Source organism: Chrysemys picta, chromosome 12 (genome assembly GCF_011386835.1).
Source record: "Chrysemys picta bellii isolate R12L10 chromosome 12, ASM1138683v2, whole genome shotgun sequence".
Taxonomy (NCBI): domain Eukaryota; kingdom Metazoa; phylum Chordata; order Testudines; family Emydidae; genus Chrysemys; species Chrysemys picta.
The window spans coordinates 47,073,579-47,092,874 of record NC_088802.1 but is presented as its reverse complement, the minus strand read 5'-3'; the positions used below and the strand labels follow the sequence as shown (position 1 = coordinate 47,092,874).

Genomic DNA, 19,296 nt, shown 5'->3' with positions numbered 1-19,296 from the left:
GTGGAAGCCTCTAAGGCAGGGGTCAGCAACGTTTGGCACGCAGCTCTCTAGGGTAAGCACCCTGGCGGGCCGGGCCAGTTTTATTTACCTGCTGACGCGGCAGGTTCGGCCGATCACGGCCCCCACTGGCCGTAGTTCGCCGTCCCGGGCCAATGGGGGCAGCGAGAAGCCGTGGCCAGCACATCGCTCACCCATGCCACTTCTCGCCGCCCCCATTGGCCAGGGACGGTGAACCGCGGCCAGTGGGGGCCGCGATCGGCCGAACCTGCTGCATCAGCAGGTAAATAAAACTGGCCCGGCCCGCCAGGGTGCTTACCCTGGCGAGCCGCGTGCCGAATGTTGCCGACTCCTGCTCTAAGGGTATGTCTACACTACCCGCTGGATCGGTGGGCAGCGATCGATCCAGCGGGGATTGATTTATCGCATCTAGTCTAGACATGATAAATCGACCCCCGAGCGCTCTCCCATTGACTCCTGTACTCCACCGCTGCGAGAGGCGCAGGCGGAGTCAAGGGGGAGAAGCAGCAATTGACTCACCGTGGTAAGTGAAGACACCACAGTAAGTCGATCTAAGTACATTGACTTCAGCTACGTTATTCACGTTGCTGAAGTTGAGTAACTTAGATCGACCCCTCCCCAGTGTAGACCAGGCCTAACCACAGGATGCTGCTAAGAATCATGGGTGGATATTTTGGCTGCTCATACACCTCAGTCAATGGGTACCAGTTTGTAGTGTCAGCATTCTACAAAGTGTCACAGCCTAGAGTCTGTTAGGCCATTCATTCCAGGGATGGATTATGTACATTTATTAGTGTTTTCCCCAGTCTAGTTTTTAATGTCCTAAGTGACCAGGGTTCCACCATTTGCTTTGGAAGGCAAAACCACAGTTCTCTAATCTTTTTTTCACCTCCCATTGCCTTGTTTGCCCTACAATGCAATAGAAAGATGTTCCGGGGTTCTCTCTCACACATACGTCTTCATTTTTCCATCCCATAACTTCTCCAAATCTTCAGCTTTGCAAAAAGTTTCAGAGTGGCAAAAGTACAATATAAATTCCATAGCTTTGCCTCTTGGTAACTTTTCCAACATTATCGAGTTTCAAAAGGAAAAATGAAAAAGTGGGGTGGGTGGGAGGAAAACAACCCCACTCCCAGAACTTACTCAAAATTCAAATTTTCCCCAAAAATATTTTAAGAAAAAATGCAGAAATCAATTTCTCTCCTTCCCCTGCCCATTTTTAATTCTGCACAATGGAAAAAAAAATTTTTTTTTAACTATTTATTTTGGCCATCCCTAATACTCTTGTTGCAACCGGAAGCCCCAATAAAATTGGGACATTGGTATTTACAAATATTAAAAAAGCTAATGAGTTCTAGTAAGCTGAATAGGTGTCGTTCTTAAAAACAGGAAGGGAGCATGCAAACAGGTTTGACACACCCACTATCTACAAATAATAAAGAGTCAAGTAACAAACACACATTGCTGGCTGCCTGCCTAAAAGTCAGAATCTTCTGGACGTCTGATTGTGAAACTTGCAGTGTGGAGTCTGATCTCTTGCCTTTAATAGAGATACTTTATGAAACTACTACAGTAGGGTTACCATATTTTAATAAAAAAAAAAGGAGGACACGCCACAGGGCCCCAGCCCCGCCCCAACTCCACCCCCAACTCCGCCCCTTCCCCAAAGTCCCTGCCCCAACTCCGCCCCCTCCCCTGAACGCTCCGCCCCTGCTCCTCCTCCTCCCCTGCTTCCTGCGAATCAAATGTTCGCGGGTAACCTGAAACAGGGAGGCAGCAGGTAACCTGGGGCAGGGGCACGGCCCAGTCCGGCCCGAGCGGCTCCCTCCGGCGGCCAGCCGGCCCCGGCCAAGAGGCTCTGTCTCTGGCGTCTCCGGCCCGGGCCCTGGGGCGCCGGCCCTAGTTCCGGCCGAGTGCGCCAGCCCCGGCCGACCACCTCCAGCCCCGGCCGAGCACCCCCAGTCCTAGCGACTCTAGCTCGGCTCGGGCCCCGGCCTTGGTCGAGCGGCGCCGGCCCCAGCAGCTCCGGCTCTGGCCCCAGCAGCTCCAGCCCAGACCCAAGCCCCCTCCCTATTTTCCCAGACATGTCCGGCTTTTTGGCAATTCCCCCCGGACGGGGATTTGAGGAGCAAAAAGCTGGACATGTCTGGGAAAATCCGGACGTATGGTAACCCTAAATACAGGGCCCAGCATGCAAAATCTTCATCCATGTAACTTCGTAAGCAGCGGTTGACTTCAGCAGGCCAGAGTGCATGAAACTAAGTCACTTCCAGAATGTTTTTATACACCTGATTGTCACCCATGTTCCTCTAAATCAACAAGCACACAAGTAAAATATATGGAACAGGAACAAGGAAACAGCAATAAAGTAAAAGCCGTGCTCTAATGTTAGCATATTGGTAAATGGCAGATCAACTGAGTTAACCAAGGCCTTGATCCTGCAAAATCTACACCCAAGATAAAATTTGTACACGAACAGCACCATAAAACTCAATGGAAACACTCAGGTGCGTAAAGTTACTTGTATGTGTGCTAGTGTCTCCAGCAGGATTGGGGCCTACAGGTGTGACTCTGCTAGTTCAAAGCAAAACAAGAACTTTCAGCATATTTTTCTGAGTGCTGTTTATGCTTCTCATAGGAGTAACCTAAGCTTTGTGTATACAAGGATTAAGTCCTTGACATGAGGTGGAGTAAACGAAACCAGATCAAAATACATATAAAAGAAATTTGGCTCCTTTATTTGTTCTTTTCTTAGCTGTACGTAAAGTAGCCGGGAAAGGGGGTTGGATGGAGATTCTCAATGGGCGGAGGGGACGCAAGGTAATTGGCACAAGGTGGACTGATAAGGGGAAGAGCTGGTCAAAACTACCAACTGCTTTTTGCAGGAGAGTTTTCAAAAACTGAGAAGTGTTTCATATTTTTGTCATCTCCCCTCCCCGCTAGCCCTCTTTTCCAGGGGCAAAAATAGAAAAAGCGGGGGGAGGGGTGGGAGGAGATGATTTGTCAAAAAAACGACTCTTTCATAAGAAACAAAAATTCTCCACGAAAACTTTTCATTCAGCAAAAAAAGGCCCTTTCCTGTCACAAAATGACAGACAGAAAATATTCAACCAGCTCTTGCACCAAGAGTACAGTACGTGGTTTTGGAAGCCAAGACAGTAACATTAAACATGGCTAGCACTGGAGGTATTACTGGGGCCAAGGAGAGTGGCAAGCAGAGGCCAGGAGGTACTGGAAAATGGAAAGAAGCCACCAACAGAGGAAGAGGCACTGGCAGACACAAGTGTCTGCAGCTTGCAGAAAGAAGACTGAAAGAATAAAGAAGAGGAGGAGGAGGAGAGAAAGGGGGATTTAGCGGAAAGAGTAGGACTTGCCAAATGAAGGAAGGTTGGGAAATTGAGGCAGTGAGAGCTTGGAAACCCAGAAAAAGATCTGGGACTGAAAGGTTGAAATTGCCTGGCAGGGTGTAGTTGCATGTGAGTAGGTGGGAACATAGAACGAGAAGATAGGAGCTGAAATCCAAGAGAGACTATGAGATAGTGCTAGGAGAAGGGCCAGCTCCAGGCACCAGCCCAGCAAGCAGGTGCTTGGGGCGGCACGTCCAGGTCTTTAGCGGCAATTTGACGGCGGGTCCCTCACTCCCTCTCGGAGCGAAGGACCAGCCGCTGAATTGCCACTGAAGACTGAAGCGGCGGTGGTAGAGCTGATCGCGGCTCCCCCACACACACACTTGGGGTGGCAAAAACCCTGCAGCCGGCCCTGGCTAGGAACTTGGGAGCGCACCTGAAACCCTGGAAGAGGAGAGTTGGCATTTATTTTGCAGTCATGCTGCTTGGATCTGAAACCTAACAGTTGGTCATTAGCCCTATCTGCAAGCAAATAGAATCCATTTTCAGCAGGTCAGTGTTGTTATCCGGTTCCACCCGGGACACACCAGGAACATGAACATAAGGTCTTTTTTCTACAAGGCTGAACAATAACAGAACCACAGCTATATCTGCAGAGCAAATCTCCAGATAAACACTCCCAAAGCTCCGAGCTGTGTTATCAAACTCCAGCCTGCACATTCAGTGCAGGGTTAAGGTAAACAAAGGCCTGGAGGAGAAAGCAAGCCTGATACAGAGAGTGCACTCAGAGCAGAAGCAGAGTATTTCTGCTATGCAAACCTGTGGAGCAAAAAGGTGACTCATCTAAGTAACTGAAGGAGGAAGGGAGCACAAAGGAATAGAAATGGGACACGCTAACCATATAACCGATGTGTTTAGATAACTTTAGCTGCATCCCTAACTCACCAGCTGACACTTGGGCACTGTTGGCCTTCCTGTGATTTAACAGTGTCGGTCACCTATCTACCACCAGATACACCATACAATACGTAACAGCGCTGATGCTTGTGTGATAAAGGGAAACTTCTGCATCCAAATAATGGAAACAGTAAAGAAAATGAAATCCTCAGGGAAATCATTTATACCTAAAGACCAGGACAGCTAACAAGGATATAGGGCCTTGATCCTGGTCTCAGTTACACTGGGAACTGCACTGCACCTAGTAGTGTAAAAAAGATCAGAATCTGACCCACGATATCAGTGCAGAGGAGAGAGGAGAACTGTGTTAACATGCTCCAGTAAACCCAGAGATGGGCCCCAAACCAAACTGCCCCACAGCCTGGGGAAGTTCAGAGGCAGACTCAAACTCTGACTCAGAACAATCTGTAATGGGACCAAATCTCAAGGCCCCCAAACACTGGGACAATTTAGATTCAGAGCTGAACGTTGTAGGTCTTATCTCCAAACAAAACAACATCAGTCATTTCTTCACCCTAATTACATCCTTGCTGGCAATAAGGCATGCTTTCGCAAAACTTATACCACACATTCCATCATGCTGTGTAATACGCCATGAGTAATAAGGCTAGCAGATGTGTTATTAGGAGAATTGTCAAGTCAGTTCAGCCTTTGTACAGTATTCTAACCCTTATATCTTTCAGAGATTGGTGGGGTATAATCTGTGGGACAGCCAAGGGGAGTCATATGATGACTGTCTTGGACAAGCCTTAAGTGTAGAGGTGATATAGGATTATTATTTATTATTTGTATTACAGTAGCATTTAGGAACTGCAGTAAAGAATCAAGGTTGAATTGTACTAGCTAGGTGCTGTGCAGACATATAAAACAGACTGCCTCAGAGAGCTCACAACCTACATATCAATCACACACTGACTTATTTCTTAAAATATGGCTTCCTTCTCAGTATCTAATTAATAGAAGTAGTACAGTTGTACTTACAGACAAGGTGAATCTAATCTCCTTATGGTTACAGTTTTTGGAAATCCTTTTCTTTAGTGCTTTTACTGCATCTTTAGGCCTGTGATAACAAGAAATTATGCAGAGAAAGGTACCAATGAAATAGGGTGGCTGTTTTACAAAAATTGTCCAAGTTCTGAAAATACTGACATGAAATAAGGAGTGAATCAGCTCCCAGTGTTACTCTAATTTTATGCTGGTTCACACCAGTGTGATGGTTCCACTGATTTCAACAGAGTCACTTTGGTATTAAACTGGAGTAATATGGTGGTGAATCAGGGTCATCACTACAGACTACATCACCACTCCAGAGTCCTGTGTAGAAGAATAAACATAATTCCCCAGTGCGGAGTTTCCTCTCCAAAATTATTTTCTCTTATCATCATGTGAGAGATTTACCTGTGCAACTCTCATTAACATAAAAGCTTAAATGGCCAATGCATCAAGAGCTAACTAGAGCCCATTTTTCAAATATGCTGGAATTAGAGACCTCGTGGGAGTTTTGGCAAGACCAGAGGTGTTAGCATCAGTGTCCTGGTTAAATGTCAATCCTGGTAATTGCAGGATGCTTCTAAACAACCCCAGTAATTGCTGTGTGCTGGTAAACAGACACTGCATTCCACATTTCCATCATGGCATTGTGATTTTCATATAGTTCCTGTATCTCTATATATAGCTGTGTGGGAGTGAAGGGCTGGGTGTTAGCTCATCCCTTATGGAAAATAGTTTTGTGTCTTAACATACTTTGTGTATAATGCACCCAGGTATTACAGTAACTGGTGCCCGGGACTGCTTGTGATAAACCAAACCAAACCAATATCCTTCAAGATGATCTAGCACTATATTAATGCAACCCATCAAAAACCTGGGTTAAGAAAAAAAAAAAACATCTTACTGGAAAAAACATTCAATGCCAATAAAGCCCTAATTCAGTGCTCACCTTTGTAAATACAGTAGCTTGAATGTCCTAATGGATTTCTTGTAAAACTCCACTAAGATCAAGATTTCTCTCTCTTTTTAAGTTGCAAACATAGTAATTGCCATAGCAGATCAAAATAGTGGAGAAGCGAAGGCTTTGTCTACACTACGCAGCTTTTAGCTACAGCCGTGCCGCTAAAAGGTGCGCAGTGTAGCCGCCGTTTGTCGGCAGGAGCGAGCTCTCCTGCCAACAAAAAACTTCCACCCCCAATGGGTGGCGTTAGTATTGGTTTGCTGTCGACAAAACTTGTGTCTTTCAGGGGGGTGTTTTTTTAACACCTCTGAACGACAAAAGTTTTGTCTTTCACTTGTCAGTGTAGACAAAGCCTAAAACAGGAGAAGGGGGATTAGGAAGAAAAATTCCCCTGTAGTTAAATTATTCCATAAATCCCCACTTCAGGGTTTCTAATACCTTCCTCTTAGGGTCTAATCACTATCAGAGCCAGGATACTGGGCTAGATGGACCACTCATCTGATCAGGTCTGGCAATTCCTTTGTTCCTAGTATTCTGTCTCAGGCTGTGGCCAGTAGCCGATGCTGAAGAGGAAATCACAAGATGTTTCAGAATGGACAGTTATGGAATCAACTGCTCAGATCAAAATAGTGGAGAATTGAAGGCTTTGTCTACACTACGCAGCTTTTAGCAACACAGCTGAGCCGCTATAGCCGTGCTGCTAAAAGGTGATCACAAGGGAAAGTTGTTTCCTAAAACAAGAGGCACTGGGTAGATACTATACATAAAACACAATGCTCATAGCTAAACCATCCCCTTGCCAATGGACATGGAGCTATAGGCAAATGGCTGTAGACATAAACAAGAGCATGGGGTTAGAACAGGGAATGGAAGTGCATGGAACAGATGACTTTTTTCACTCATTATGTATCATCTCAGGACTGAAACCTCTCTGGTAAATAATATAACATTTTTCACCAGTAGATCTCAAAGGATTTTAAAAAGGTCAGGATCATTATCCCGTTTTACAGATGGGGAAACTGAGGCACAGAAAAGTGAAGTGACTTGCCCAAGGTTACCCAGCAGGCATTTGGCCAAGCTGGGTAACCTTGGGCTCTACCCACTAGGTCACACTGCCTCCCGAGGGGTCCTAAATACCTATCTAGGTACATTAAAATATGTTGGGATACAAAGTGTGACATCACTTGACTTTTCTGATGATAAATTTAATAGAGGTGGGCATCAAAAATATCTAATCAGGAACCCTGGTCAAGTTACAAACCACAGTTATGTTGTGGTAGCTAACAGATGTCTCGAATATTGTAAACTTTGGATTCTCCACTCTTTATAGCGGGAACTCCTACCCTTAATGGTCAAATCTTGACATTGTCACTGATTTCTTACTCAACCAAGACTCCCAGTAACTCAAAGGAACCTTTCTCCTGAGAAAAGGCTGAATACAAACCAACTAAGGGCATTAGGATCCAGTCCCCAGTAATGACTTAATTAGATGTGACCTTAAGTAGTTGACATGATGCATATGCAACTATAAGGAATACTACTGGCCTACTCTGAAGAAGCTGGTCCTACTTCTGAATAGCAAAGTGTAACTTTGGATATTCTTATTAGCCACATAAATGAGAGATATTTTAGTGTGTGTGCACGCATCTCTCCCACACATGCATAAACTTCCACCCAGGGCTCTTTTAAACAGGAGTAGTTAACTAGGCAGTGCAGACATTTTTGATATTTCTGTTAGTCACTCAGGACAGTTACAGCTGTATCACCTGGTAAATGACTTTCCAAACCAGGCTACAGAGCATTCGCCTACTTACCCCTCATCCGTTGTGTTAATAATGTCACAGATGTGCATAAACTGACCCCACTCCTCAGCGGGCAGCGCACCAACCGTTGCTCTCTCTGGAAGGAAAAGAGGACTTGCTTTACAAAAACTCAGAGATACCTGCAGACTAAATTAAAGGTGGGTGCTGTGACTTTAAGAAACTTCCTCCCTGAGCCGGCTAGTGTTCTGTATCACACACACACACACTGCAGGTTGGCTAGATTAGGAGAATCTAGAACCGATCAATCCTTTATTTCAGTCCAAAGTGCTCACTTGGCCTCCTTACTCATCCGCCTTTAATGGCTGATGTATTAATAAATCGGATGGCAGAGACCTAGGTCTTCCTCGGGCTGTCCCCAGCTGGGAGTGGGGCTGCACTGGGTGGCCCTGGGGGAAGACAGGTGGGGGGTCGCTGCCTCCAGCAAACTGCCCAGTTTCTCCTCTGTCCTCTCCGAGGGCGTTGAAGGAGCCCCGGGTCCCTCTTCCAACCCGAGTCACCCCAGATCGGGGGCGGGGAGAGGTGGCACAGGTGGGGTGGGTCTCAGGTACTCACCTATCAGGTGCCCCACGGCTGTGCTGAAGGGATCTTTCTGGCTTTTCCCAAAAGCCATGCTGCTTCGGCGCTCCCAAACCCGGGCAAACCCTGCTCCTTCCTTCCTTCCCCCTGGCCCAGCCAAGCGCCCTCTGCCTCCCCCGGGGGAGCTGTGAGCCCCGCCCCTGGGACTCCCGGCTGCCAGCTCCCCTCCTGCCCTGGTGACTGTTTCCTAGGGAGGAGCTGCCTCCAGGTACCGAGCAGTGCAGCGACCGGCTGGAGGCTCATGGCTCCAGCGTCACGTGCGCCCCGGCAGCCAGCAGACCTGCCCTGCCTGGGCTACTAGCCACCGAACAGGCAATAGACAAACCCACAGCAGCTGCTGCTGCAGCAGTCTCGGGGGATCTGGCCTGTAGCCCGGCCCTGCCAGCTGGGGCACATGGAGAGGGGGGGGGGGCTGCTCCAGGGCAGACGTGCACAGCACCCCCCCAAGAGTGAAGAGGTTTAGGGAAGAATCAGCTGTCTTGAGAGACAGGGATAGGGTGACCAGACAGCAAATGTGAAAAATCAGGATGGGGGGGGGGGGGGGGGGGGTAATAGGAGCCTATATAAGAAAAAGTCCCCAAAATCGGGACTGTCCCTATAAAATCAGGGCATCCGGTCACCCTAGACTGGGATGGATCCAAAGACAGAACTCATCTGCCAAAGCGGAGCAGACTGGCTGGCTCTTTTAGACATTTCCTTCCCCAGGGAGGAAGGATTTCACAAGGTGTGTTTCTAGCAGAGATCTTCTGAACCCCCTTCTCTCAATGGTCCCAACCTCTCAACCCTCTAAATAAAGGATGGAGACACGTCAGCTTTGGGGATTCAGCCGCAAAGCATTGGGGCAGGGAATGTGTCTCTTCATGTACAGTGCCTAGCACAATGGCACTGCCAACTTGATGAGGACCGCTGGGTGCTACCAGAGGATAAATATGAAGGCAGAGTTATTCTTCTCACAGCTAGGTGTAAACTAAAGCATTTTGTGTCATCATCATTTTCCCACCTCCATGTTACAGTCACACCTAGAAGCCCCTGATTGTGCTAGGCACTGTACATACATATAGTAAGAGACAGTTCCTGCTCCAAAGGGTTAACTATCTAAACAGAAAACACATACATCTCCTGAGTCCCAGTCCAGTGCTCTGAGCATTGACCCTCCTCTAGGTCACTGATCAACACAGAACAACTCCATTCCTAATACTGGGCTCTAGGGCACTCCAACATCCCAGTGTTTTCCATGGTGAGAATTAGGCTGTTACTCCTACTCCCTTTTTCATACTCCTGAACCAGACTTTAGTACAGGAGGGGACTTTCTCTCTCAACACCTGATTTCACAGTTTACTAACAACCTCTTGTGTGGGACTATCAATTAAAACACATTGTGCCAAATCCCCACACCCTGTTGTTCTGCTCAACTCCCAGTGGCTCCTGCCTCATGAACTTTAGACTTCAGCCCTCATTTCACCTTCCCTTGCAACACCAACTACAGTGAGGAGGCATTAAAGATTATAAGCACTTACCTAGAAGGTCTCCCATTCAGCAGCTTATGACAAACTAGCCCTGTTACTGATTTCTTCCTTTGGTTTTCTTTTATTGACTTTATGGTATTAGTTGGTTTACCAGGATAAGTGTCTAGAGTTTTGATCTGGGTAAAGACCATAGAAAATTGCAGCTTCATAAGCAGTAAAATTGAAATTACACTTGTCAAGCAATAGCTATTGCTAATTAAATGTACCGCTGTATTTCCCTTGCATACAATCAGAAATATACAAATACAATGGGAATGTCAGCGTCTGCTGCATTGTAGAATGTCAAATTTAAAACATTGTTTACTTTAGCATCCACCACTGTGAAATCACGGAACTGACTGTTTGCTCTTGTGACATTCTTGACACGAAATCAGGTGAAATGTTTTCTTGGGCCATATGTTCCCCTCTATCCCATGGCTTGAAGGAGAACAGATGTACAGGTCTCTGAGTGAAAAGAGGCAGAGAAAACAGAGCACAAGAGTTGCTGATGTAGTCTCATCCCATGGTGCTTTGTAACAACCACTATCCCTCTCCACACCAATTCTTCCAGAGACAGGGATATTCTCCTTAGGATTGATACAATTGCTGTTGATGGCTACAGTAGTGTCACTGCTTCACAAGCTAAGCTGTGACTCAGACTTCTTTAATTCTTGGGCAGAAAGGTGAGATGAATTTTGACAAAATAAAAGTCAACTCTAAAGATCTTTGTATTTGCTGATTGGAAGGTCTAGCTATTTCTGTGTAAAATAAATATGGACTCTTTTACTAACAAGTGTTTCAATATGGTATAATTAGCCATATCATCAAAATATAATAATATATGCAAATAAATGATTCACTTGACATCAGAATTTCATTAATAAACAAAGCCATCTTGTCCTGATTGCTAGCTATCTGTGTAAACTCATTTGACGTTTTTTGCATTTTGTGTGACCCAGTGGCTCCATCTGCTGGATAACCTTAACATGAGGGCTGCAGAAGGGCATACATTTTCTGTATGGATGACATTAAGTATAGTTGCTAGAAAATAAGTATAGGATTTATTGTCACTAGAATGATCTACTGCTGAAAATTATCTGTACACCTTTTTAATGAGATCGTGGCCAGCTGTTTGTCTTTCCCTCACACACATACTTATTTATTATAAGTGGGTGGTGCTAATTACATGTTCTTGTTGTGGTTTCATTCCAGATTAGAATTGATCAGTTGATTCCCAATTTTGTATACCTATATTTTACTTATTATTTGATTATGTAGGGGGCTTTTCATTTAAAGTCTCAACATCATATAGAATCTTATTTAATGTCTTAGTTACAGATCCCTTGTTTGAAATACAAATTTAGGATAAGAACATAAGAATGGCCGTACTGGGTCAGACCAAAGGTCCATCCAGCCCAGTATCCTGTCTACCTACAGTGGCCAATGCCAGGTGCCCCAGAGAGAGTGAACCTAACCGGTAATGATCAAGTGATCTCTCTCCTGCCATCCATCTCCACCCTCTGACAAACAGAGGCTAGGGACACCATTCCTTACCCATCCTGGCTACTACGCATTAATGGACTTAACCTCCATGAAATTATCCAGTTCTCTTTTAAACCCTGTTATAGTCCTAGCCTTCACAATCTCCTCAGACAAGGAGTTCCACAGGTTGACTGTGCGTTGGGTGAAGAACTTCCTTTTATTTGTTTTAAACCTGCTGCCCATTAACAGGGCCGGTGCAAGGATATTTTGCGCCCTAGGCGAAACTTCCACCTTGCGCCCCCTTCCTCCTCCTCCTCCCCCTCCCCTCCCTTCCCCCTCTCCCAGAATCACTTATTATAAAAACTTTCAAAAATAAATACAGTGAAGTCACATCTTATGCGGGGGGTTAGGTTCTAAGGTCAGGGCGTAAGGAAAATCGCGTATAGTGAAAATTACCATAAAGTACACTACACACAGTATATACTGTATACACTAGAACAGGGGTCCTCAACCTACAGCATATGAGATGATTTTTTTTTAATGGCAGGCTGCGGGCCTCGGCCGCCGCTGAGCCTGCTGCCAGTCTGGGGTTCCGTCCGCCGGCCCCGCTCAGCCCGCTGCCAGCCGGGGTCCCAGCCGCCGGCTCCATTCAGCCTCCTGCTGGCCTGAGTGAACGGAACCCCAGGCCGACAGACGGAACCCTGGGTGAACGGAACCCTAGACCGTTGAGGTAGGTTGAGGACCCCTGTTCTAGTGTATACTGTATTTTATGGTAATTTTCACTATATGCGATTTTCCTCTTGCTGACCTTAGAACCTAACCCCCGTGTAAGATGTGACTCCACTGTCGTGTCAAAAAAAATTTTGGGGCACTGCTTTTTGGCACCCCCAAATCTTGGCGCCCTAGGTGACTGCCTAGTTCGCCTAGTGGTTACATCGGCCCTGCCCATTAATTTCATTTGGATCTTCTTATTTTATTTATAGTAGCACCTAGAGGCCCCAGCTGAACTCATTCTAGGCCCTGTACAAACAGCTAGCAAGAGTTAGACTCTGTCCCAGAAAGCTTACAATGTTAGGGTCAGAACAATTCTGATGAACCGTTTTTACATTGAAATTTGCTGATTTGAATTTGGAACATTTTGCAGGACTGGTTCAATTCTGATGAGCTTCCAAAGGACGCCAGGCAGGATTCTACCAGCTGAACGAGAAGCCCCAGGCTTGGGAGTTGATGGCAAGCTATTTAGGACACGAGCCAGGGACCTGGCAGCTGCTGTCTGAAGTTGACATAATTTGTGTTAGTTTCACCGCTGTCCATCACTGAATAGCAGTGGTGAACCTAACCAGACTTGTTAATTTGACAAGCTGAGGATCCCAGGGAGCATATTTCATTGTGGAAACATCACATTTTGGGGTTTCCAAAACAAAATATTGTGGGATTGCTGAACATTTTTGAATTTTTGACTTTATCCTAATTAGGGATGGGGGAAAAATGTCAAAATCTCAATTTTTTTCCAAGATGGGAAAAGTGTTTCTCACCCAGCACTACACAGTGTAAATAGATAAGGGGGACAAAGGTTGGATATGAATTAGCAGATTCTCACCCTGAGAAATGATACAAGCAGGCTGCAGATTCTTAAGGGCAAGCTGTACTTGCTTTATAGCTTGGAATCCCCAAGTCTTTCGTACATAGGCTAGAAATCCCTTTAGCCTGGGTCCAGCACTTCCCCCAGTTCGGTCTTTGTTCCTCAGGTGTTTCCAGGAGTCTTCTTGTGTGGGGAGTTGAGAACCCCAGATGATGTCACTCGCTGCCTTATATAGCTTTAGCATATGGTGGGAACCCTTTGTTTCAATGCTTGGTTTCCAGACCAGTTTATTGAAAAATATTGACATCCCAAGATGGCGTTCAGAATCACATGGCCTGGTCACATGTCGTTCTAGAGTCATTGCAGCCATTACTTACAGGTTGTCCGTAGTGTTTTCAGGAAGGCTCACAAGGTAGGGGGATAAGCTTCTCCTAAGGCCTAATGTTTTTCCTAATGGCCCATTGCCCTGAATAGGCCCTTCCCCACCCACTATCTAGACTGAAAGCATCTTGCCTAGTGGGTGTCAACCAGGTGTAACTACATTTGAAATAGATACATAGTCAATATTCATAACTTCAGATACAAAAATGAAACATGCATAAAAATAGGATAATCATATTCAGCACATCATAACTATTCCAATGACATCCTACATGACCCATCTTATACAAAATGCATCATCATTATGCCATAATCATATCATAATAATTTAACACTGAAGAATATAGGGTGCAGTATCACACACGTATGCAGAGGCCTTCCAGGAGGTACATCAACTCATCTAGATTTTTACCTAGTTTTACAAAAGGCGACATAAAAAGCACTAGCGAAGTCAGTACAAATTAAAATTTCATACGACTTGTTTATACTGCTCTATATACTATACACTGAAATGTAAGTGCAATATTTATATTCCAATTGATTTATTTTATAATTATATGGTAAAAATTAGAAAGTCAGCAATTTTTCAGTACGAGTGTGGCTGTGACACTTCCGAATTTTTGTCTGATGTTGTAAGCAAGTAGTTTTTAAGTGAAGTGTAACTTGGGGTCCGCAAAAGAAATCAGACTCCTGAAAGGGGTACAGTAGTCTGGAAAGGTTGAGAGTCGTTGGATAAAAGGACCTTGTCTACACTAGGAGTACTTTGCTAGTATATCAGTAAAGCACTCTCGTGTGTGAACACAGCTATATTGGCAAAAATGTGCTTATGCTGCGATAGTTTATGCTGATTCCCTGAGCTGGCATAAACTATACCAGCATATGTGCAGTTTGGGTGGTATAACTGCATTTACATTTCGGCTTTTACTGGCATTGCTGTGTCAGTAAAAATAATCACACCCCTAAATGACACAGCTGTGTCAGCAAAAGTTTCTAGTGTAGACGAGGCCTAGCAGTTTAGAATAATATCTCTGATTTTTAAACAAATTAATGAGAAATGCCTTTATCTGATTTAATCTTCAAGCCACTTCCCAAAGGCTTACACACACACACACACACACACACACACACACACACACACACACATTAGGTAGTTTACTTGAACAACCAATGATCTTTGATATGAAAATAATAAATCACAATGATGATTTCTGCCACCATTTACAACAGGGTTAAGCCTGATATTTTGGGAGGGATCCTTTTTTAAACTGAGATTTGCTGGGGTCATAAATATTCCCCACCCCCCAAAAGCAGTCTTTACCCATATTGTCTTCATTGAAAGTCAATTTCTATTTCTTCCTTGTTTTAAAGTGCAACAAGGATATGATCAGCAGAAATCTCACTGTAGCTAAGACAGAGGCTTGTTATGGTCTGTGCTGGTAGCTGAATTCCAACAAACAGCTAAAGGACTAGATCAAATCCCCTTGGCATAATCTCCATTAGCTCATTGCATTCAGATAACAGCAAGCCTAATCAGGGTACCTTTGGGTAAATTAATTTAATGTTTGTCTGATTTGGGATCCAATCTCTCAGACTGTGGAGCAGTCCCTGAGAAACCTGTCTGTTAATATATTTTTAAAATTAATTAATGGCACATTTAATTTGCAATATAGGAAGAGGACAATGTGTTTTGTGGGATAAAGTGATGGTTATGTTTAGTTATGCCCAGTAGAGGGCAGTCTTGCTTAACTAACTGAACTTAGTCACCTTTACTGATGCACCTGATTTACTGAAAAGGGGATCCAGTAGAGAAGAAGCATCCCAGGCGTGCCGGAGTTTATCATTTAAACATTGTGGCTCAGGCACAGCTCTTTAGCCTCAAAATGCTGCCTGCCTAGCTGGAAGGGAGGAACTCGGTTATCCAGTGCAAAGCACTCTGTAAGGGAAGGCACAGAATACAGCACTGGGGGATGTGAAGTCTTTCGGGACTGAAAGTGACGGAAAGCATTGATGGCATCATAATTGTATCAGAGACGCTGTAACCAAGATCATGGCCCCATTGGGCTAGGCAGTATGCGAATACTAGTACCAGACAGTTCTTGCCTTTTTCTGTCATCTTGTCTGTGGAGGAAAACAACAGACAACTGGTACCTTTTTAAACTGTCAAAGGGAATGTCTGAATTGGCGAAAGAGCTTTTTAAATTAGAAGCTATTAAAAGGTTTTCATTCCAGGGAGATCCTGGGTAAATTTGGCCAGGGGTAAAATAAAACGTTAAACAAAATGCAATTGTCCAATTTAAAGAGGAACTCCTTTCTAAATTATACTAGCTTTATCTAATCCCACCTACGAAGTCTCTCCCAGGAGTTCCACTGGGCCACACAGCAAGACATCAGGATTCCATACGGTGTATATATAATTCCAAGTGCTACACGTCTAGTTTAATCTGGTTGTCAACTCTATTAAAGTTAATGATGAAAACCTTTCATATCTCATTCCTTGCTGCAGTACAGATTTCCTCACCTCCCATGAACAGCCTTAAAGAGACACTGTATTATTAATCAGAGTGGCTTTTTATTCCAGTTATGCTGGACCAGAGATGAAGTCTTTAGATAGACCTTGACATCTACAATTTTCCTGAAGCCTGATACAGCTGTCTGCCTCTTTTTCAATATTTTGATAACTCCTTTGCCAAGCACATAGTTTAGGAATCCTCTAAAGACCTTTAGGAACTGAAGGAGTCTACATATAATTTTCAATTCCAACAAGGGACTTTATTATTGTGATATTCTCTATAATTATCAGTGTGGAAAACAGCCCTGAAAGAGACCGAAATCCTCATAAACCCTATAGAGGAGCAGCAGGTATGGCCTTATATTGAGAAGGTCATGTTGCTATCAGTAATACTTCAACCACCTTGCAGAGCAGCTACAGGCAAGAGTTTAGGTTAGCACTAATGATTTCTCTTATTTTTTATGTCATATTTGGGAAAATAAAAATAACCCACTAGTATTTTTTAAAGGCAACATTAAGGAAAATAATTCTCAAGCACTGTGTCCTCATTAAACAGATTCTCTGGCTGCCCATGAAAACATCATATCGGATATTTGAGCAAATTGACAAAACCGAGAGAGCTGGGTGGTTAAGTTAGCTCCTTGTCACCTTTTGAACCCCAGTTCAAATCCATGCCCTCTCTAGCTAATGTAATGCCTTGCTGCTCCCGGGGGTCTATCCTGTCCTAATTAACCAAAAGTCTCAGCTGAGCTGTCTGCTGGATTTTAATTACAGAGTTATTAATTCGCGGGGAAAAAGTTGACAGATGTTTCAGGTTGGTCGGAGCAAATTAAAAGGCAGGTGCCTGGCATAAAAACTCAGAAACGATCAAACAAATGACTCATGCATGTTTAGCTGTTCTGAAATGAATAGTGTACATCGTACCATTCAGTGTCCTGCACAGAAGAGGGCAGGGTGACATTTCTTCAGAAAATCCAGCTTAACTAGCCAGCCAGAATATTAACATAGATTCTCTCTCACACTTTTTAAAGATAAGGAGGTCCATGGGTTTATACTCTTAAAGGAGCCACAACGTATTTTGTGACATTTTGTGCCCACCTCACTTCTAGATAAGAAAAAGTTCCAATATTTTCATAGGTCCTTTTAGTGTCGCAAAACCTTGTACAGAGCAGAGATAAGCAAAATAACCGGCCATCTATTTTATGGCCTTTGTTACTGTATCTGGGCGCATGCTGCACTGTGGAACAAAAGACTAACCAGAACAGCCCACAATAGACAACATTTACAGTCAGTCTCCCCCCCCCCCGCCATTGACGCCTTGACCCATCAGATATAAAAAACCCAAGTGTAAGTCTACCAAAGAGAGGACAAGCAGTCACTGGCTTAGTTTGCAGCAAGGGAAATTTAAGTTAAATATTAGAAAAAACGTAAGTTTCAGAGTAGCAGCCGTGTTAGTCTGTAGCCGCAAAAAGAACAGGAGTACTTGTGGCACCTTAGAGACTAACACATTTATTTGAGCATAAGCTTTCGTGGGCTACAGCTTATGCTTATGCTCAAATAAATGTGTTAGTCTCTAAGGTGCCACGAGTACTCCTGTTCTTTTTGAAAGAACATAAGGGTAGTTAAGCTCTGGAATAGGCTTCCTAAGGAGGTGGTGGAATTCCTTTCACTGGAGATTTTTAAGACCAGATTACACAAAGACCCGTCAGGGATGGTTTGGGTACACTTGGTCCTCCCTCAGCACAGGATCTCCTTCCAGCCCTACCTTTCTCTGATTCTATGCTACCTGGAGGCTTCTCTCTTCTCCAGTACTTATATGACTGATCCATCAGTTGTCTGCTGTACTGCACCGGCAGAGGAGACAAAGGAAATGAGTGCAGCAGCAACTCTCACACTGTGACACCTGTAAAAAAGGCCCTGAATTTCCTTCTTCCCCTCTCCCTAACTGAGGCAATTGTTAATCTACTGGCTTCCTAGAAAAAACAAAGAACCAAAGTCTGTTCAGATTTGGGGCAAAGCATTCTTTATAGGGGAGGAAGTATTAGGATTCCATCTTCCTTCTACTACATTTCTCCCTTGTTAGCTCTCTGTCCAGCCCTTTACTCTGGCTTGTGGGGTTCCACACAGTTGGTGTTAATAGATTAATGCATGTCACCTTAATGGAGATTTATGGCAGTGTCACTTCCATGACATGCTAAGCCTGAACTAGCCTGTAGCGGGGGAACTCAGATATTTCCCAGGGTGCACACAGCCTCCAGCTTTGCACTGCAGCTAGCTGGATGCCTGTATCATCTGTATAGCAGACCGGTTTGCACAGCTGCCTGCATTCTTGAGTGTAAAGCCCTTTGCAAAGTAAGTTTTGTGAGGAATGAAACCTGCAGATGATGCCATGCACTGATACCAGGGTGGAGCACTAGGGGGTATTAACATAGGGAGTGCAGGAATACATGAGACTCCTGTGGCTGCCAGTATTTTTTAACTCGGTCATCTAACCCTCCTTAGATCTAAACAGCACAGTGTTAAATACTGCAGAAAACTTGGTGGCTATTTCCACAGCTTCTCAGGGTATGTCTATACTACGTGCCGGATCGGCGGAGCAGCGATCGATCCAGCGGGGGTCGATTTATCGCGTCTAGTCTAGACGTGATAAATCGACACCCGAGCGCTCTCCCGTCGACTCCTGTACTCCAGCGCTGCGAGAGGCGCAGGCAGAGTAGACAGGGGAGCAGCAGCAGTTGACTCACTGCAGTGAAGACACCGCGGTGAGTAGATCTAAGTACGTCAACTTCAGCTACATTATTCACGTAGCTGAAGTTACGTAACTTAGATCGACGCCCCCCCAGTTTTGACCAGGCCTTAGTGGCTTTGTCCAGATCCTGTAGGCAGCTTTGGAAATCTCAGCTCCTGTGTTAGCAACCATGGGAAATCTTTGCTGAAAAACTAATTTAGCATATACAATGCGGTGATCAGTAATTGACGACCAAGATGAGTTGAACGTAGGGTGACCAGATAGCAAGGGTGAAAAATCGGGACGGGGTGGTGGGTAATAGGCACCTATAAAAGAAAAAGCCCCAAATATCGGGACTTTCCCTGTAAAATCAGGACATCTGGTCACCCTAGTTGAACTGTATGTTGGGAAGTCGGTTGTGAGCAAGGGCCTAGCAG

General features: G+C 44.8%; 1 protein-coding gene and 1 long non-coding RNA gene across 8 annotated transcripts in view; one reads left to right on the top strand and one right to left on the bottom strand.

Moving 5' to 3' along the window:
- Window positions 1–8,986, bottom strand: part of TOM1L1 (target of myb1 like 1 membrane trafficking protein) — a 37,497-nt gene extending 28,511 nt beyond the window's left edge. Inside the window, exons 1-3 of one of the 7 annotated variants that reach the window (XM_005282793.5) lie at window positions 8,649–8,986; window positions 8,088–8,172; window positions 5,304–5,382 (exon numbers count right to left, since the gene is read on the bottom strand). In XM_005282793.5, the coding sequence (XP_005282850.2) occupies window positions 5,304–5,382; window positions 8,088–8,172; window positions 8,649–8,706 (222 nt within the window). In that variant the 5' untranslated portion in view covers window positions 8,707–8,986. The remainder of the gene's footprint in view (window positions 1–5,303; window positions 5,383–8,087; window positions 8,173–8,648) is intronic. The other 6 variants (XM_065563516.1, XM_005282791.5, XM_005282792.5 and 3 more) reach the window with 6 other exon arrangements.
- The window catches only part of LOC122172256 (uncharacterized), a 71,891-nt gene that overhangs the window by 17,790 nt on the left and 34,805 nt on the right, over window positions 1–19,296 (top strand). The gene's annotated exons all lie outside the window — the stretch shown is intronic.